The sequence below is a fragment of the Diplotaxodon limnothrissa genome, linkage group LG18 (genome assembly GCF_057381915.1).
Source record: "Diplotaxodon limnothrissa isolate DT_005_m linkage group LG18, D_limnothrissa_male_GT1.1, whole genome shotgun sequence".
Taxonomy (NCBI): domain Eukaryota; kingdom Metazoa; phylum Chordata; class Actinopteri; order Cichliformes; family Cichlidae; genus Diplotaxodon; species Diplotaxodon limnothrissa.
In genome coordinates this window covers 1,006,173-1,027,463 of record NC_140613.1, presented here as the reverse complement: position 1 = coordinate 1,027,463, position 21,291 = coordinate 1,006,173, and the positions used below count along the sequence as shown (strand labels likewise).

Below are 21,291 nucleotides of genomic sequence, written 5' to 3'. Positions count from 1 at the left end.
AGACCTACACAGAATATATCCCCATAGACATACAAATAACACAATTTAAGTTTGATGAGTATAACTGCAAAGCAGATAATGCTATTACACATTGAAATAAAGTAGAAAAACTTACTTTTTGGCATACAAATTACTTTTTTTCGTGTTAAATTGTCTGTGTTTGACAAAATGTGCTGATTTTTCACATGTGATAGCAGAAATGAGTTGGGCATGCACAGGAAGAGTCACATCATTTGAAACTTAGCCCTGATTGGAGAAATTGGAAGTGTTACAACTAGAGATGGCACGATACCACTTTTTTATGTCCGATACCGATATCATAAATTTGGATATCTGCCGATACCGATATGAATCCAATATAGTGTTTTTTAATCAACAAAACTGTTTTTTAAATATCTTGCTGCATTTTGTATAAGTTCATACTCAAGTTTAAAACAACAACTACACTAAAGCTATTCTGTTATACCTGTATGCAAAAAAAAATATTTCATAGTTCAGCAATACTGATCAATCTAATAAACTTAAACCTACACCATCCTCCCTATTCTGGTATTTTAAAGAGTACTTAGCATAAATATTAAGCAACCTAACTAATAGGGTTCCAACTCCCAGCAACAACAAAAATAAATAAATAAAAAATAGGGAACCACCCCTCACGCTCCACCTCATGATGCTTAATCGACGTAATCAACCTTAATTTGATGCAGTGTGAAAAAAAATGCACAGAAATCAATTATTTTTCAAGAAATATTAAATAGATTCAACATCTTTCTTCAACAAAATTGCAGACTGCACAGATGGTACCTTCCCAAAGGAAAAAGTACTATAGCTTACTAGGGTATATTAGACTTAATAGTTACTATATACAGTAATGGACTTCTATTCATTTTACATCAGATTAAAACTTTGGGTGTCAGATAATTATTTATTAAAAGCTAGACATTTTAAATGAGAATAAGAAAGAAAAGTATGTCTTTGTGCCCCCTTTTCCCTGTTCATGCCCTATCGGCCCCCCTGGCTAAACTTTGCTAGATCAGCCCCTGCACAGTTACGTCAGCTGTAGAAAAAGATCCTGGAGTAGAAAGTAATATTAAATACATTCTAACAACAGCTGATCAAGCTTAAACGTGCTGCTGTTGTTCAGCCGCTGGTTTCCTCTTTCTGGTGCATTTTAGATAAGTGCTTGTTGTTTGTTATATATTTGCTGCCATGACAACTCAATTTCCCTCTGGGATTAACAAATTTTCTCTGATTCTGAAATGTCTGAACGTTCCTGCAGTTGGTTTGTGGTTGGTGTGGATTTGCTGCTCATGTGAATCCTCCCACAGTGTTTCATTAGCAGCTGTAACCACAGTGACTCTGATAAAACAGGAATTAGCAGAATCCATCTGATATGAAGCTGTGCTTTGAATACCACTTCCCTCCTCTTTGAAGAGTAGTCAGATATCTGTGTTCAGGTTTTTGTACAGCCTCTTCTACACTTTGTATCACTGTGTTTGTAGAGCACAGTAGTAGAGAGCTGTGTCTGCCAGGGTTAGGGCTGCTATGGTCAGATTAGTTGTTGTAGAAGATGTTTCTGAGTCATATCGATTATCAGGGATATAATCATTGCCACTCTGTGATCTTGCTCCTTTGTAGAGTATAAACTGAGGAGCCTGAAGGTCAGAATCATGTCTGTACCAATAAAGCCAAACATCACTTTCACTTGTCTCATAGCTACATGTGAGTGTGACAGATTCTCCTTCTGTTGCAGTGACTTTATCTCGCTGAGGAGTGATTGAGTCTCCAGCTGTTAGTCCTGGAAAAGTAGAGAAAATGAAGCCATCAGACTAACATTGTCCATGAGGCTGAGTATCTGTGAGTATTACTGTGTTTTTTTAAACACATTTTACTTCTGCTTTCTCAGACGTTTCTCTGATTTCACAATTGAAATATTTTTCTGTTTAATCACTCCAAACTTGAGCTCAAAGAAAGTCCAAACTGGATCTGTAACGCTGTAAACATGTCTTTGAACTTCAGGTGTTCCTGTCAGAAACATACGTACCTACGAGAGCTGCAAAGATCCAGATCACAGCCAGTTTTTCCATGTTTCCAGAGGAGAAATGTTGGAAGTGATGTTCACTGGGAGTTAGCTGTGAGTGGTCTGATGTTCACAGCTGGAGTCAGACAGGTTTCTGCAGTCAGGAGGAGGAGGAGGCTCACATCACATTAACTTCACCTGAAGCTCTTCATCACAGCTGTGTTATGAGTTAGTCTGTATCCTAACAAAGATGTGTGGCTCCCTCTAGTGGATGTTGTGGAGTATTCTGTTGTCTTTGCTCCAAAGGTTTTTGTACAGAGTTTTGCTGTTTCCTGTCACTGTGGGCCTCACAGCACAGTAGTACACAGCAGAGTCAGACACTGCAGCAGAGGAGATTGTTATTTGTCTTCTGTCATCGACCACTTTGAAAGACACTCTGGAGGATTCTCGTTTCATTAAATTCTTTGATCCCACGTGAGCGATCAGGAGCTCAGGTGCTTTTCCTGCATGTTGTCGATACCAGTAAAATTCATCGCTTTCATACGCTTGTTTGGAGTATCTGTAGGACAGAGTAACAGCGCTGCCTTCCAAACTGGACGTGTCTTCCTTGTCTGCAGTGAGTTCTTCACATCTGACTCCTAAAATGAGACAAATATGTTTTGTACAATGTCCCATTTTCTTCAGTGTAATCATATTTATCAATGACTAAAATATTTTTAAATGTATACAACACATAATATCGTACCTGTTAGACAAGTCATAATCAGTAGAGAAATAAGATAACAGTCCAGAGGCAGCATGTTGGAAATCTTTAACCTTTGTGGTCTGTTAATGAAACGTGGAAGGTTTTCTCTCCTCTGCAGTTCAGTCACTCCTCCGTGCTCCTCCCCGAATCGCTGTTTCCTGTTTTATATATTTTTTCACTTCTTTCTTACACTTCCTGTTAGTGAACCAATAGAAGCACTTTAGCTTTCAGGCTGGAGGCTGGATTCACTAGGATGGATCACAAATGCATGAACAAAGTAAATGAAATGTGATGGGTCTGTGTAGCACAGCCCTTCGCTGGAATGAGACAATTTTACTACAACAGCAAAAAGCAAGACGCAAGTCACCAAAGTTCTTTGTGTTACTCATGCATGAAGGAGACCCAACTGGAGCCACCTGACCTCCGTCAGACTCTCAGCCAGGTTCCCTGTAGCACTCCTTTCATACATGAATATGCATAAGTTCATTAACATATGACGTCATACACAGGCACACATGTATACAAAGCAGAAACGGCCCTAACCAATCTGGCGCCCTAGGCAAGATTTTAGGTGGCGCCCCCCTACATCAGCAGTGTAGTGTAATGTTGTAACAAATAATATTTCTATTAAATAAGCTTTACTTTGCATTTTAATTAACGTGGGATTATTTTTTGTATTTAGAAATAATAGTACCAACTTTTTTTTTTTTCAACATTTGTGGCACTGGCGTGGCGCCCCCTGATGGACGGCGCCCTTAGCATTTACCTATACGGCCTATGCCACGGGCCGGCCCTGATACAAAGAATACCTTGTCTGTGTGTACGCCCAGGTGTGTGTGTGTGTCAAGATGTGACTCTGAAGACTCCCCAAAGCTGGTGGCAGGAGTCCAGCGGTTCACATAAACAGAAGGCTCTTACACTCAAACAGATATACGTGTGCTCGCTATACCGTATATCAACAAGAGAAGATACGACCTCTCTCATGATCCTAGGAGGAGTGTGATCTGTGCCAGAACACTCTGAAGAGGAGTGAACGCACTCCCCTCTTCATGCTACACAGAGTTGTTACAGACCTCCTAGGATGAGACATTCTTTCAATAAATATCTATTTCTAAGCATAAATGACAATCCAACAATACAAATCTGACAAAATGGAAACACTTTTTCTTCCTTATTATTTTTTCTGTAACTTTTTCACTGTGAAAACCAAAGACTGGCTGTCAGCAGGAGAACGAGCTTCTTTCCTTTTTGATCTGAGGGTTTGATGACAGACTCTTTTTGGCTTTGAATGATCAAAGATTTTGATCATTATTCCAGTAACAGGCGCTGCTGTTGACTCTTAACTCTCACTCTTTGATGTGTCCTGCACGTCTACTCGGTCTCATGACCGGGCTGAAGCAAGCTTATTTGTAGTTGAAACAAAATATTTGCACAGATGCATTTTTTTAAATTTATGTCAGTTTTCTTCTGATCTCCTTTTGTCCCTGCAGTCCAGGAGGAACTCTGCAGCAGTCACAAGAGAGAGCAGCTTTCTCTAAAGGACGATACTGATTTTGCATCAGGAAGAGCATCAAATGTAAAAATTGGACTAAGCAAACCTACTGTGACAAAACTCCTGTGGTTAAGAGAGCAGCTGAAACTAGCTTTACAAGGATTTGTGAGCACCTTCAAGCCTACATCTATGTAAAATATTATGAAGATAATATTTATTCATTATCTGACAAATCTGAGCTTGTTTCATTACTTATTGTCCCATCGTGTTTTTTAAGTGAGGGTGGGGCAACAATAGACTGGAAAAGTGTGATTCAAAGGAAGAAGAGGCTGAACACGTGACATTAATGAGCTGCTTTATTAACGTGTGGATAAAAAGATCGTCCCAGAGAGGCTGAGAGTGTCAGAGTTAGAGCAATCCACTCTCTGCGAAAGGAATCAAACAATTATGTTTCTCAGATTCATCATCTACAGTTCAACCTGCAGGTTGTTGCTCTCTGCCAGGTGATTGGCTGAAGAGCTGTGAAAGGGTAGTGGGTGTGTGGGGTGAAGTCAGCGCTCTTCTGTGGAAAAAACCCAGAGGCGATTAATTCACTCGGGTGCGAGTGGTTCTACTACCGGTAAGAGACTTTTGCCATTTTGTTTGGATCATATTGTAGGTGCCGATTTTTAATGTGTCGTTGGACTTTTTTAATGGAAGAATTGATCAAGCCCCAGATCGACTGCGCGCAGGGAGACTGATCAGTATTGTAGGCATATTGAGTGTTTGTTTTAGCTTTGACTTTGAATGGTTTCATAATATTGATATTTTATTGGGTAATATTTTAATCGATAATGTTGTTTGTGTTTTTCAGCTGTGCTGTCTCTGCTGTCCTTCGTTCTTTTGATTGTTTTGGTTAGTCCGTCCAGCTGTAAAGACGGTTATTGATTGGCAGTGAGTTGTGTAAGGGCGGACTAACCTCCTTAGTTTTTTTATTTGTTTGTGTCACTTCCCTTTATATTACAGGCCATGCATAGCGCTGCTTCCCAGCTGTGCTGAGACCCGAATTGTTTGCAGTGCGTGCCGCAGGTGAATCGGTTGCAGTGTTGCTAAACGGGGTGTAACGGTTTGCAGCGTTGTGTAATTTGCACACCATTTGTGTGGTAAGTCTCATGTGCAGCTGGGATATCAGCAGGATGTTGTAAGTCCTGTCTGGAAATAACTGGGACTTTGTATGTTTAACTAATGTAATAAATAAATTATCATTTTATTTCTGTGCCCCGTTTACTCCTCCCTTGTTCTCGGTTACAATTACAACATTAAAAGATTCAGAGAATCCGAAGAACAATATTAATGTTGGTGATCCACAGGGTGGAGTTTTAAATGTCTGCGGCTATATGATTGGCTGTTTAATGTATTTAAGCTGATGGACATTTACAGCTGTAACTCTGATGAGCTGCATCACAAATATCTGATTATTTGACTTTTATTTGGACGTGAACTTTATTTACAGATGAATCTGTTCATACGGGAGCAGAAATAATATCCAAACTAAAACTGTACGATAGATCTTATGTGCTGTTCTGGCGGAACTTTACTGTGCGACACTAGACGGAAGTGAACAAGGAAAAAGCGGAAGTAGTGTTAGCTGTCTGTGTGACTGAGCTGGAGGTCAGTTATGTTGTTGTGTGAGCTGAGTGTGTGAGCTGCGGCAGCAACGATGCCTTCAGTTCAGTATCTGAGAGAGTTCATCAACGAGCGACTAACTGCTGCTGCTGAACAAATATTCTTGGAGTTTGAAAAAACGATCGTCCAGTACGAGGAAGAGATCGACCGTCAGCGCAGACTGCTGGATATCACCTGGAAACCCCAAATCAAGCTGCACAGGACAGGTGAGTGTCCCTCTGTAGTGGCAATTCCTTTTGTTTGACCAACGAGAAATGATTGTCCTGGCAGCAGAATTTGCATTTAGTATCCAGTATTTTTGTCTCAGTTTTGACAGCATGTCGCTCTTCCTGCGAGTCCCAACCTTTGATCGATATGGCGTAAAATCAGTGACTCATGCATATCCTTTGTCAAAATTGCAGGATGCTTACTTCCATAGTCGTGGCTGCTTTAGTCATTCGGCCACCCCCTCAGAGGATTCCTGCATCCAACACTGGATCAAGTTTGTAGAGACTACTTCCCTTGGAGACTCCTTTCAGGCCATTGCTGATTAAAGCCATTTCAGTTTTAAATTTCTGTTGTTGTGCATATTGAAGAATAGCTCGTTCTGTCTTTGCTACATATTCTGGAGTCATATTTCCTTTCTTCAAAGTGGTCTTAAACCTTTCCATTCTTATCTCCACTTCTTTCTGACTTTCCAGATCATTCTTATTCAAACCTGCAGCAAGCAACTCTGTCCTCTTCTGCACCAGCAGCACCAAGGCCTCTTTCAGCTTTAAAAGCCAGGCTACAGAGATTTTAAGTTTTGCCCAAGACGAGAAGTAATGGATAAGATAGTTGGTAGGATTTTGTAATTCCTTCACAACGACATTCATTGTCAGGTCCTTTTTGACCTCTGGGTCATCTGCAGAAATTGCACTGTACTCCACATCCAGTTTAGGCCATTCCTTTTCTGACTTATAGAGAAATTCTGTCCCTTTAATTCATCTCCTACATTTGAGGAGATCCCCAGCTCTCATGCCTCTGGAAGCGTCATCTGCAGGATTCTCCTTGGAAGAAACTTATCTCCACTGATTCACATCTGTTGCTTCTCGATTGACAGCAATTCTGTTTGCAACAAAAGTATTAAATCTTCAGGTTTCATTGGAGATGTATTTCAGTACTGTTGTACTATCAGTCCGAAAAACTGATTCTTCCAACCTTACCTGCAGCTCCTTTTGCAGAAGCATATTCACTCGAACTGCAAGAACTGCAGCCGTCAATTCCAGCCTGGGAATTGTAGTTTGCTTGAGAGGAGCAACTCTAGCTTCTCCCAGGATAAAAGCAACATGTGAGGTTTTTCTTTTCCAACTTTAAATATGACACCGTTCCATAACCATCTTGACTTGCATCAGAAAATGATGAAGTTGTGCCTTATCTGGTCTTCCAAAGCAACTTGGTTTAATGCAACGTTCCACTTTGAGCTTTGGAACCAGCTGGAGATCCTCCAGCCAATCACGCCACCGCTGGGAAAGTGAGTGGGGAATAACTTCATCCCACTTAAATTTTGTCAGCAAAGCTCTTGTAGCAACAGTTTAGCTGGCAAACTGAAGGGAGACAAGATTCCCAAAGGATCATACAGTGAGCTGACCACAGACAAAATGCCCCTTCTTGTTGTTGGACGGTCCTGCAGGGAGGTTCTGAACTGGAACTTGTCTGTTTCTATGCACCACTGTAAACCCAGTGCTCTCTCAACTGGAAGCTGATCTGTGTCCAAATCCAGAGCCTTAATTTCCTTTGCTCTTCTTTCCTCTGGGATGGACATGAGTACTGTGCGACTGTTGCTGATCCATTTTGAAAGCTTAAATCCTCCTTTAGCGCAGATATCTGTCAGCCTCTTCACCATGTGCACTGCCTCCTCTTCTGAAGCAACAGATTTCAAACAATCATCCACAAAAGTTTCTTTTGACTGTATCAACCACTTCAGCTGGAAACTGTTGTGCATTATCATCTGCAGTTCTCTGTAGAGCATAATTTGCACAGCTTGGCGAAGATACAGCTCCAAACAAATGCACCTTCATCCTGTATTCCTGTGCCAACCTTGTAGTGTCGCCATGTTGCCACCACAGGAAACGGAGAAAGTTGACGTGTTTTTCTGAGACGTGAGCTTGGTGAAACATGGAATCAATGTCCGCCATTAATGCAACAACCTCTTGTCTAAATCTGATCAGAACTCCAACCAGCGAGTTTGTGAGATCAGGTCCCTGTAGAAGCTGGCTGTTCAATGATGCTCCTTTGTAAGTTGTTCCACAGTCCAATACAACTCTTAACTTGCCCTTTGTGGGATGATACACTCCGTGATGAGGGATGTACCACACCTTTCCATCATCTTTGTGCAACTCCTCTGCAGGCACAAGCTCGGCATATCCTTGTTCAAGCATGTTGTTTACACATTCAGTGCATTCATCTTTATAACGAGCATCCTTTTCAAATCTCCGTCTGAGACTCTGGAGACGCTGCTCTGCGACACAGAGGTTATTTGGCAAGCTGGGACCTTCTCTCCTGAAAGGCAAATCAATGTGATAATGATTTCCAATACGTTTTATTGAGCTACTAACAATATCCATGAAACACAGATCCTCTCTGGACTTCAGTCTGCTCCTCTGAGGAGCTTTCATTAAAATCATGATTGTACTGTTTAATCAACATTTCTTCAAGGCGCTCAACAGAAATCCTATTGGCTGTTACAGCAGTGCAGTTTTTATTTCCGCTGTTACTTCCAGTGCACAGGGGACCATTTGTGACCCAGCCAACTTTGGTTTTTACAGCATAAGGTCCACCCTCCACACTGTTTATCACCTTCCATGGCTCTCAAACGTTGGAAGCATCAGTGCCTATCAGTAGCTCCACGTCTGCATCAATGTTGTGAAGTTTAACAGGTTTAAGGTGAGGCCACTGATCGATGTCGCCTTACTGGGGAATATTTACCGTAGAAACTGGCATAGTCTTTTGAGTCAAAACATCTGGCAACGCCATGAAATCATTTGCTTCCATACCAGACACTTCCAGACCAGACAGAACTTGTGCACCAACAATCCTATTTTGACTCATTGTTCTCAAAAGGATATTGGTCTTTTTACCTTTAGATTCAGTCTTTTTGCCAGAGTTTCTGTACAGAATGTACCTGAACTTCCAGGATCCAAAAATGCAAAGGTTTGCACAGTTTTATTGCTCTTTTGGCTCTTAACTTGAACTGGAAAAATAGAAAAGAAAATGCATCAACTTCATGACCTGAGGATGCACATGGAACTCTCCGCTCTATATGAAGAACCCCTGGTGACACACGTTGCAATCCAAACGACTCCTACAGTCTTTGCTTGTGTGACCAACTTTCAAACAACAAAAACAAATTCCCCTTTCCTTGATAAAAGTCAACTCATCCCGATGCATTTTAGCTTTGAACTGCTTGCAATTCTCTAGTAAATGATTGCTGTGTGAACAAAACAAACGGTGGGATTTGTTCTGCTTCCAGTGGATTGAGTTTTGACTCCTGGAACTGAACTGACATTAGTGGCAAAATTACTTCTCTTTTTTCTTTGCTTGGTGGAACTTGAAACTTTAAAGCTGCGGCTGACAACATACCCTTCGTAAATACTAATGTATAGAAACCCTTACCAGCAATCATTCATTTTTGTGTGGCTTTTTTCATGGACTTTTTTTCATGCTGTGTAGGTGTGTACTTGACTAGCTGATATCGACATAACGGGGAAACATCTGGTTTGACTGTCTGTGAAGGTTCTCAGTCATCCAGGTCATCGTAGTCAAAGGAGCTTGCAAAGAAAAGCGTCTGGACTTCTTTAAGTTGCTTGAAGACGTTTCACCTCTCATCCGAGAAGCTTCTTCAGTTCTAATGTCAAATGGTGGAGAGATATATATCTGGGACTCTCCACCATTTATTTTATAAATATTAACCTACAAATAAACTTGTAAATAAACCCCAAAATATAAGTAAACTAACAACAAACTTTAACAAATTTCAAAATATAATAAAAATAAAGAACAAATGGCTCCAACACACTCTGATTGATGGATGAACACATGATGTAGTCTACGTGTAAGTAATTTTACATGGTTATGTGCTGTTCAATATGCGGCTGCATTTGATGATGCATTTACATGCAGCTCGAAAGTTCACAATCTGTATTCCAAAAGGTTGTTTCCTCTTCCTGTTGGGATGATCTGTTAGTACGTCGCCGTTCCTTTTGTTGCAGTGTGTAATATAATTCAGTGGCAATTTTTGATCATCAAATTCCACAAGATTTAACACGTGATAACGTTTTTGTTTTACCAAAACTAAAAGGGAAATACAAAATACACACCGGCACAATTATGCATTTCTAAGAATATAACAACCAACCTGTTATCAATGATAACCCTACATTCTTGTTCAAGTCGTCCTCGGGTGAATCAAGGATCATTTTCAAGTTTAATATCTGTCGAAATCTGAACTTATTACATCATAGAAATCACAAGATTTTCCCTGTTCTCTGCTGCAATCAGCACATATTCAACCATTTATAAAAAATGAAAATCAGCATGTTTTCTGATTAAACGTGTTCTCGGGTTCATCTATGATCATTTTCAAGTCTTATTATGAGAGAATAATAAAAGCACCATGAATGACTATATTTCAGTGTCTTTAACTAGCAGCAATAAAACTCTTTAGAATAGAGGAAAATACTTTATTATTATTATTATTATTGTAAGTATAAGAAAGATAAAGATGTCGATGAATTTCAAATGCATGTCAATGTCACTATCGTCTCCTTGGCAACACACTGTGCTGATTATAAAAATCATAAATACTGCCTTGTTGACTCTGTTAGCTCGTAAGGGGGCTGCAGGTCTGGTGGAGTAAGCACAGGTGGAGGCAGGCATTCTCTTCACCTGACGTGCAATTTCCTTACAAAAACCCACAGTGATGGCGGCACAGGCCGGTGGCATGAACGACCAAAAACAAACTTGTACAAACAAATTAAGAACTGTAAAAAAACAAAACAAAGGAAACTTAAATGAATGAATAAATCAACTAAACAAAATCCCACAGGCTAGCCCTGTGGCTGTTGGGCTACTGTCCAGCCTTTACTCTTGCGCTCCACCTTGAGCTCCTCTTCAGGAGCAAAACTCAGGCTTACAAAGCTTAAGCTCCTTCCCCAGAACAAACCACGCAAGTGGTGATGATATGTCTGGCACTGAGGCCTGTGTTGATTAAAAGGGGCGTGTCCAAATGAAACCAGTGTCGAGGTCTGTTAATATCACATGACCAAAGATAAACGAGGCCCCGTTTCTCTGAAATGTGCGACTGCCTCGTTATGTGATTCGAGCTGATGAAAAGACCTGGGAATTAGTTTTATGCATGAACGGGATCTAAGTGATTCTGAGGATCATCACGAGCGTGCACGGAGACTGTTAGCACATTATGGAGCCACCAAAACGAATAAATATCAGCAGTTAGGAAGCATTTTGACATGCTATCGACCAATAATGACATCATCTTCAATCAGTCTCAGAGAGGAGGTTATTTAGGTAGGTGTGTGAGAATGGGTGAATGACTGAATGTGTAAAGCGCTATACAAATACAGGCCATTTACATTCCAGACAACTCAACAGAGCTACAATTTAGTCAGTCTACAAAGAGCTGAAGCTAAGACTTTGTTCTAGAGCTCAAACTTTAACTAAGGACCTGCCTCAGACACAATCATTCCACAATTTTAAATGCAGTAAGAGTCCAGAGTTTATCGTCATCACTTTCTTTTGGCATGTGTCCCTGTCTTTCTCCAGAACTCCCACAGCATTATGTCTGTAAGAAGAGGAGCTCCAGTGTGGACCAGGAGGAACCAGAAGCTCCACAGATTAAAGAGGAACAGGAGGAACTGTGCAGCAGTCAGGAGGGAGAGCAGCTGGGACTGAAGGAGGAGACGGATACCTTCATGGTGACTGCTGCTGAGGAAGGAGAGCACAGTGAACCAGAACCACACAGGAAGCAGCTCCTCTCTCAGGATCCTGATACATTTATTCCGTCCAAATCTAAAGAAATATTAGCAGATATGAATGAATCTGTCCAGTACGAGGAAGAGATCGACCGTCAGCGCAGACTGCTGGATATCACCTGGAAACCCCAAATCAAGCTGCACAGGACAGGTGAGTGTCCCTCTGAGGGAGGATCCTGATCACAGCTCTGCGGGACGTTTCTGATTGTGAGGACTTTTTGGAGACGTGAGCTAACAAAGAGCAAACAGAGGACAGGACGGCACTGCGCTCCATTTATTCTCCAACTGCTCCCTAAGTGAAAGCCAGGCATTCATGTATCTGAGCAGCTGAGACACTGTTCAGATACAGGAGGGGGCCTGAGAGTGTGATCCAAAATTTCCATCTCTGCTCCTTGCTCATCCAAATACGATTTTCTGTTGTAATCATTTCTTCAGGATGGTACATCAGTTCTTTCTGAATCACAGCCCCTCACTGGTCTACTAATGTCTCACCCCTCCCTCCCTCTCCATACTGTAAATGGTCTTTTCTTAATGCTATGTGAGTCAGGTTCATACTTGTGTATTTCTTAGTTCATTCTTTACAAGTTCACCAATTAGTCCAGACTTTCAAGTACTCGAGGACTCACTGTGGTTATTTTATGATTGAAACAGTGTTGTACTCGATGACATCACAGCTCAGCTCCACTCTACCTTTCTCTTTTCCCCTGAATATTTACAATGGAAATTGCCCAAAATACATCTAATTGATAGTTCTTTAAAAATTATTATCACTTCTTTTCCTATTTTAAAAAAAAAAAAAAAGAGAGAGAAAAAAAAAATTTGGGAAGGTTGGAATAAAGACTAGACTGACATCAGTGATCATTGACCAGAAATGGAAGCTTTTTGTGTATTTCTGAACAACATGTTCATGTTGTAGAAAATTATTTTGCTAGTATATTTACTGAGATGATTTTCTACCACACCACTTTCCTTTTTGTTTTCTCCTTTCGTCCCTCCAGATGTCCCACAGCAGCCTGTCTTTAAAGAGGAGGAGGAGGAGGTTCTCCCTGAGCAGCAGCTCTGGAACCAGGAGAGGAGCTCCAGTGTGGAGCAGGAGGAACCAGAACCTCCACAGATTAAAGAGGAACAGGAGGAACTGTGCAGCAGTCAGGAGGAGACTGATACCTCTATGGTGACTGCTGTTTATGAGGAAAGTGAGCAAAATGAACCAGAATCAAACGGCAATCATCTCCTCTCTCATAGCTCTGCTGTTGCTGAGAGCCAAAATCAGGAAGGAAGCATGGATGTAGATTCAGGGTCAAATACAAATAGAACCAAAAGTCACAACCATGCAGTAGATTCCCCTACGTCGAAGAATCAGTGTAACTCTGACAAATGTAAAAAGTCTTTAGAATGTGAGATTTGTGGAAAAGTTTTTAAGCAGAATTATGAAATGAAAAGACATTACACAGTTCACACAGGTGAGAAACCGTATTTTTGCAAAACTTGTGGGAAAGGTTTTACTCAGAGGGGTGCTTTGACTTACCACATGAGAATTCACACAGGTGAGAAACCATATTCTTGTAAAACATGTGGAAAAATGTTTGCATACAGTAGCGATTCACTGAAGCACAAGCGAATTCACACAGGTGAGAAACCATATCCTTGTAAAACTTGTTTGAAAATGTTTGCCTGTAGCAGTTCTTTATCTATCCACATGAGGACTCACACAGGCGAGAAACCTTATCATTGTAAAACATGTGGTAAAATGTTTGCATCTAGAAATTATTTGTTAAAGCACACGAGAACTCATACAGGTGAGAAACCTTATCTGTGTAACAGCTGTGGGAAAATGTTTGCATGTAATAGTTCATTATTGAAGCACATGAGAACTCACACAGGTGAGAAACCTTATACTTGTAAAACATGCGGGAAAATGTTCAGATGTAGTAGTCATTTATTGGTGCATATAAGAACTCACACAGGCGAGAGGCCGTATCATTGTAAAACTTGTGGGAAGATGTTCATATCTAGTAGTCATTTGTTGCGCCACATGAAAACTCACATGGGCCAGAAATTGTAGTCTTTGTACAGAAAAAATATTATCATGGAAGCCAAGCTTGAAAAAAAAAAAACCACTTGAAAATGTGTTGGTTTGTTACATGTGAGATAGGTTTAACCTTTTCCTGAACTTTCAGACGTAACATTGTTGAAGTTCAGATTTTTGCTTTTTGGATTTTTTTGTTTTTCTTTTACTTGCCGCATATTTGATAGCTGACAATTTCTGTTTTGTGGAATTAAAAGTTTATATTGTGTGAAAAGTATATAAAATAATATATAGGAGCTATTTTTTTTTGTGTGCGCATCAATTAATTTTCTTCTGCTCTCCATCCCCACCAGAAGCTTGGCTTACCTGACTTATCTTGCAGGTGAAACATGTTCTCGACTCTGTTCAGTTTGCTTACCAGCCTGTTGTGGTTGTGGTCAAAAATTCTTGAAAGAGTAGTTATAAAAAAGCTAACAGCTCATCTGCAGAGGAATGGCTTATTTGAAGAGTTTCAGTCAGGTTTCAGAGCTCATCACAGCACAGAAACGGCTTTAGTGAAGGTTACAAATGATCTTCTTATGGCCTCTGACAGTGGACTCATCTCTGTGCTTGTCCTGCTAGACCTCAGTGCAGCGTTCGATACTGTCGACCATAATATCCTATCCGGTTGTTCAGTCTGACGTCACTAGCCGTGTCTGGGCCTAAACTCCGCTACAGGTCCATATATCAAACGATCGCTATGGCATTACTGAGAGTTGAAAAACTGTCAAAAGTCTTTCATCTTTAATAAAATGATCAGCGTTCTGCTCTACCAGGTGTAACAATTGAGTTTAACATCCAGGCATCCATGAAAACGGAATTTATGACATTTAACGGAATTAGAAGTTAGCAGGGAGTTAGCTCGCTAGCTTCTATCTAAATACAATATAGCATGTCCTGACTGCGGGGTTTTGGAAACAAATTAAAACGTACAGCTCTGTTATCACTTCCAGCATAAATGAAGACAGAAAACTAAACAGCAGTGACGTTTGTAGGGTTACTGAAGTTGGGCTAGCTGTATATAATGATGTGCTACGTGACCGCTAGCGACACAGCTATGTTAGCATAATATAAACAAGCTAACTTTTTTTCCACTCGATAAAAGTTAACGTGAGTGTTCTCGGTGGTCAGGAACAAATGTAATCGCATGGCAGGATGCTGTAAAAGGACCAAACTTCAGCCAGGAGAACAACTGAGATAATCCATCCACAATACGAGGTTAGTCATTCATATACTGCTGCATGGGCTGGGCTGTAGTTACATCATAAGGTTTTAAAAACTGAGCTTAAATAAATGATTAGCGGTAATAAAAGCCGAGGGAGGTCAACAGTGATCACTGACTGTTTTAGGAGCTTTTTGAGATCAAATAGAAGAAAATACAAAACATTAAACATGTTAACAACACAAAAGCCATATTAAACGCAGACTACTTTAGACCCGGAAGTAGGATTCATCACGTCATCACTTAACAATCGGATTAGAGCGATTAGAACATGCTGTAGGTATTACAGGTACTGTGCTGCAGTGGTTTGTATCATATCTATCTAATAGACTCCAGTTTGTGCATGTAAATGGAGAGTCCTCTTCACACACTGAGGTTAATTATGGAGTTCCACAGGGTTCAGTGCTAGGACCAATTCTATTTACACCATACATGCTTCCCTTAGGCAGCATCATTAGAAGACATAATATACATGTTCATTGCTATATAGACAAAACCCAACTTTATATATCCATAAAGCCAGATAACACACACCAATCAATTTGAAGGAATGTCTTAAAAACATAAGATACCTGGATGATATCTAATTTTATGCTTCTTAATTCAGATCAAACTGAGATTATTGTACTCAGCCCTGAAAATCTAAGAAATATGGTATCTAGCCAGTTTCTTACTCTGGATGGCATTACCTTGGCCTCCAGTAACACTGTGAAGAACCTTGGAGTAATGTTTTACCAGTATATGCCCTTCAATGCACACACAATCATGATCAAAAGTTCAAGACCTCTTAAAAAATGGCAAAAAAAAATCATATTTTGCATGGTTGGATCTTTGTATTAAACAAACATGTAGGACTGCTTCTTTTCATTTGTGCAACATCTCTAAAATTAGAAATATCCCGTCTCAGATGTCTGTGAAGGTTCTCAGTCATCCAGGTCATCGTAGTCTAAGGAGCTTGGAAAGAAAAGTGTCTGGACTTCTTTAAATTGCTTGAGAAGCTTCTTCAGTTAGTTTAACTGAAGAAGCTTCTCGGATGAGAGGTGAAACGTCTTCAAGCAGACTCTTTTCTTTCCAAGCTCGTTAGACATCCTGTCTCAGAGTGACGCTGAAAAACTAGTTCATGCATTTATTACTTCCAGGCTGGACGACTGTAATTCATTATTATCAGGATGTCCTAAAAACTCCCTAAAAAGCCTTCAGTTAATCCAAAAATGCTGCAGCAAGAGTCCTGACAGGGACTAGAAAGAGAGAGCAGATTTATCTTGTACTGGTGTCTCTTCTAGATAAATGGACTGGTATAGCTTGCCTCAATCACACAAGCACTTCTATGATCTTTCTATCTAACATTCACACACAGATGGATGCATTGGAGAGCACCATGGGGTTAGTATCTTGACTAAAGATATTTAGACTTGCAGACGGGGAAAAAGTCCTGCTCCTTACATACAAGGTCTTAAATAATCAGGCCCCATCTTATCTCAATGACCTTGTAGTACCATATCACCCTATTAGAGCACTTCGCTCTCGCTCTGCAGGCCTACTTGTTGTTCCTAGAGTATTTAAAAGTAGAATGGGAGGCAGAGCCTTCAGTTTTCAGGCCCCTCTTCTGTGGACCAGCTTCCAGTTTGGATTCATGCGACACTCAACTGTTGTTATGATTTGGCATTGTATAAATAAAATTGAATTGAGTCATGGTGTTTTCTGCCTATTGCAGCATGCTGACTCTCACCTGGATGGTACTGGTGGAACTGTGAGAATCCTTTTGTTTTTGAGTGGCTTTGATTCAATAAAACAACTTCTGCTGAGTGAGAAGCTGCTCAGAATGGGTGTTACCACTTCTACTGTCTCCTGGATTGCTGATTATCTGTCAGAGATGCCTCAGTTTGTATGGCTGAGCGGCTCTTTGTCTGGGGTGATCAGTAATACTGGGGCACCATAAGGCATGGTCCTATCTCCATTCCTGTTTACCGTGTACACCTCAGATTTCCAGTACAACAGTGAAACGTGCCACTTGCAGAAGTCTTAGTGACTCTGCAGTTGGGTGTGTTTAGTATGGGCAGGAGTCGGAGTACAGGGAGCTGGTGGAGAACTTTGTGGAGCTGTCCGGAATAAATCATGTCAGCTCTGTTTCACTGTCACTTTCCCCATAAGTAAGAGTCACCATTAAGGTATCATCATCCTCCTTCACTATAAGATGCTCTGCCTTGTCAACAAGACAAAAGAGATGGTGGTTGATTTTTGGAGGATAAAAACTGCAAATAGACCCATCAGCATCATGTGTGAAGAAGCAGAAACAGTGGATAGCTGCAGGTACCTGGGTTTTCACCTGAATGACAGACTGGGCTGAAGGACCAACAGTGATGCTGTACAAGAGGAAGCTCAGGGCAGCAGCAGTGCCAGCGATACATCAGGATCAACAACCTTCACAAGGCTGGAAACATGATTGGTCAGAATTTGGATGTATTTAAGTCAGTGAGGGTCAGCGGTTACTGAACTGCTCTCCATCATGGACAACCCATCACACCTGATCCACTCAACCTTAGAGGCAGCAGAACTCCTTCTCCCTCAGGCTGATTCAACCTCACTGACATAAAGAAGAAAATCAGGAAATGATTCCTACTCTCCTCTGTACAGAAACTCTTCTTTCTGTGACGGGAGAGCACACCTGTCAGGACATAAGACTCCACTCATATATTTGTGTATTATACCTTGCTGCACCTGTTTTTCAAGATTCAAGAAAGCCTTTATTTGTCACATGCAAGTCGCCCTGCAGCAAAATACTAATGTTTTAGAGTGAAAGAACATCCATGCCCTCCTGGGTTTTAATTGCACCTTAGAACACACATGCATCAACACTACAATGAGCGGGTGGAGGGAGGTTTGGAGTCTTCTCTCACCCCCATTCTCTGCGGCCTGCTGGAGCGGGAGGGCCAGGAGGAGTTGGCCGTCCGACTGCGGTCTGGAGTGTGGGGCCTCCCTGCTGCTACGGAGTCGGGGCGGTCTGCCTCTCCCCACCGCAGGGAAAAGGGTAACACCACCTGGGTCTGGGTGCAGTTCCCCCCTCCAGGGGCAAGGGTACCTAGACCCGGTTTGTAGAGTACGCTTGGGGAGTGTGATCGTGTGTACAGCGTCTCTTTATGTCTGTCTCCACGTTGGTTGAGTGTGGAGTGAGTGCATATGAGAGCATGAGGGTGGGAATAGATGTTTGTGTCTGTGTGTGCCTGTATGTCTGTGTCTATATGTCAGGTTGGGTATCAGACACCACCTCTCTGGGGACACCTCAGGCCCTCCAAGGTTTGGAGGCCTATCTCCCCCTACCACCACTTCCCCTGCCAGTGGCGGACTCCCTCAGACATCGGTGCGTTGGTGGTTCTTTGTGTCTAGGGATGGGCGTCCAGGTACACACCGGCTCACCCCTTGGCGACCGCTTATCGGGGCCTGGAGCCTGGGGCTCGCTCGGGCCACTTCGGAGGTGGGGTGCCCCCGGCCTCTCGGCCTGGGGCTCGGTCACTCAGGCACAGCTGGCTGCCGGCGGAGCTCACGGGCGCGTCACTGCAACTCCCCCTGGCTTCTGCTCCGCGGCAGCTGAGTGAGCCCTCATCTGGGACTCTCCTCAGCTCTTGTTGGGACAGTGGCGCGGCTGCCCCTCTGTTGGTCTTCTATGGTCTCTTGTGTTCTGGGGGCCTCTGGATGTCTGGAGTTTTGATCTCCTCCATACCTGCTTCATACCCTGGAGGATGGGGCTGTGGCCCCCCCACACTCCCTAGCAGATCATTACATGGAGAAACCTTTGGAATACAAGCGCGCTGATCCACACAGGTATGCACACGGGTGTTCACTGCTCGTAGACTTAAATTACACCTTTCTTGGCTACTACTTCGAAGCACATCTGTCCTGCGTACTGCACAACAACATTGAATATTTAGTATTTACTGCTGTTTACACTTAGCTAGATTAATGCGATGGTGTTGTGTTTAGTATGTTGCTTTGTTTTTTTTTGTTTTTTTGCTTGTTTTCTATTCTTCTCTCAACAGGTGATCCAGGAGATTCTTATTTTTTCTCTCCCCCCCTTTCTCACTGTCCCTCTCCCCTTCTGTTTTTCCTTTCCTTCCTCTTTCTTTCTCCCTTTCCTATCCCTCACTCATGTCTGTCCCATCTGTAACATCTGAAAATAAAATATAATAAATAATAAAAACAAAGATCGACCACATGGACCAATACGGCAATGCCACGATGATCCATTTGGCAAAGTAAATCCATTGGGTATCCTTGTTGGTCTTCAGACAACAATTCTGATGGCTAAAGAACCAAATGGGACAGGCAAAAAAAAAAAAAAAAAAAAAAATAGAGTGAAAGAACATCCAGATAATTCAGTTTTAATTCAATCAGTGAGAAACTGAAGCTTATTTTAAAGAAACAGAAAACTTCATGTCTGAACGTTCCTGCAGTTGGTTTGTGGTTGGTGTGGATTTGCTGCTCATGTGAATCCTCCCACAGTGTTTCATTAGCAGCTGTAACCACAGTGACTCTGATAAAACAGGAATTAGCAGAATCCATCTGATATGAAGCTGTGCTTTGAATACCACTTCCCTCCTCTTTGAAGAGTAGTCAGATATCTGTGTTCAGGTTTTTGTACAGCCTCTTCTACACTTTGTATCACTGTGTTTGTAGAGCACAGTAGTAGAGAGCTGTGTCTGCCAGGGTTAGGGCTGCTATGCTCAGATTAGTTGATCGATCTGATGTTTCTGAGTTATAACGTTTATCAGGAATATATTGAGAACCACTGTAGTCTTTGGCTCCTTTCCAGAGTATAAACTGAGGAGGTTGAAGGTCAGAATGATGTTTGTACCAATAAAGCTCTGGATGTGTATAACTTGTCTCATAGCTACATGTGAGTTTGACAGATTCTCCTTCTGTTTCAGTGACTTCAGGTTGTTGAGGAGTGATTGAGTCTCCAGCTGTTAGTCCTGGAAAAAGAAAGAAGAAAAGTAGTGAAATGCAGTCTGTATATCTGCTTAATGCAGCAGCTTCAACTAAACTTTAATCCCTGTTCTTAAACTCACCTATAATGTGAGATAGAAGCAAAAAGAGGTGCAGCAACATGTCTTTGGAGTTATTAAAGCCAGACAGACAGCACATGAACAATGTTCTTCCACTGCAGCACAATGACCAACAAATAATGTCATTGGATGAGCACAGGTTCAGTGGGCGGGGCCAGTTTAATAGCTCAGCCAATCAAATAGTTTTGTGCTTCCACAGCAGCTCTGTCTCTGTCTCTGTTCTTTACTGCTTCATTTCTCTGTTGTCTTTGTCATCAGTCCAATGACACAAGAATCAGAGGTTTAACAGTGTGTGGCTCCCTCTAGTGGATGTTGTGGAGTATTCTGTTGTCTTTGCGCCAAAGGTTTTTGTACAGAGTTTTGCTGTTTCCTGTCACTGTGGGCTGCAGAGCACAGTAGTACACAGCAGAGTCAGACAGCTGAAGCTTCTGGATCTTCAGAGGAACTGATCTGATGCTGGAATCCAGTGTGGATGAAAATCTCTCCTTGAACTCGTCTACTGTGTTTCCATCATCCCCACTAACACGACTCAGAATGAATTTGGGGCTGTTGTTTCCATCCTGTTTGTACCAGAAGAGATAATTATTTGTTACACTGCTCTCATACTGACATCCAAGTGTAACTGTGTCTCCTTCAGCAGCAATGACATCTCCTTGTTCCTGGATCACTTTGTCTTCTCCTTTACACTCTGAGGAAGAACAGAACATGCAGAGGAAGAGATGGATCAATAAACATGATTAAAAACTCACCATTAATCAGACTCACACATTTATTTAAGCAGAGGAAACATGTTGATGTTTGTATCTCACCAAAGAAAAGAGCAGCAAGAATAATCCACAGCCAATGTTCCATCTGTACAACAAGGTTTAAATCAACAGGAGAAACTAGCTGATGTTCAACATTCAGTCTGAGAATTGTTCTCTTCACAGCAGCACTTATTATTGACACAATGGTTGAACACAGTGCAGAAGGAGAGCCCCGCCTACTGGATGATGTCGCCCTCCAGTGGAGCAT

At 41.7% G+C, this 21,291-nt stretch overlaps 1 protein-coding gene and 1 gene segment (V, D, J or C); one reads left to right on the top strand and one right to left on the bottom strand.

The window, feature by feature from the left end:
• Positions 1-1,549: 1,549 nt before the first annotated feature.
• Positions 1,550-2,820, bottom strand: LOC146612735 (T cell receptor alpha variable 8-2-like). The segment is given in 3 exon segments: positions 1,550-1,704; positions 2,347-2,658; positions 2,766-2,820. Coding segments are annotated over 3 exon segments (522 nt in total).
• Positions 2,821-5,781: 2,961 nt separating this feature from the next.
• Positions 5,782-14,033, top strand: LOC146612734 (uncharacterized). Its single transcript, XM_085377421.1, has 3 exons — positions 5,782-6,128; positions 11,722-12,081; positions 12,929-14,033. The coding sequence occupies exons 1-3, from the start codon at positions 5,957-5,959 to the stop codon at positions 13,990-13,992; spliced, it is 1,596 nt and encodes a 531-aa protein (XP_085233547.1). The 5' UTR covers positions 5,782-5,956; the 3' UTR covers positions 13,993-14,033.
• The last annotated feature ends 7,258 nt before the right edge of the window (positions 14,034-21,291 follow it).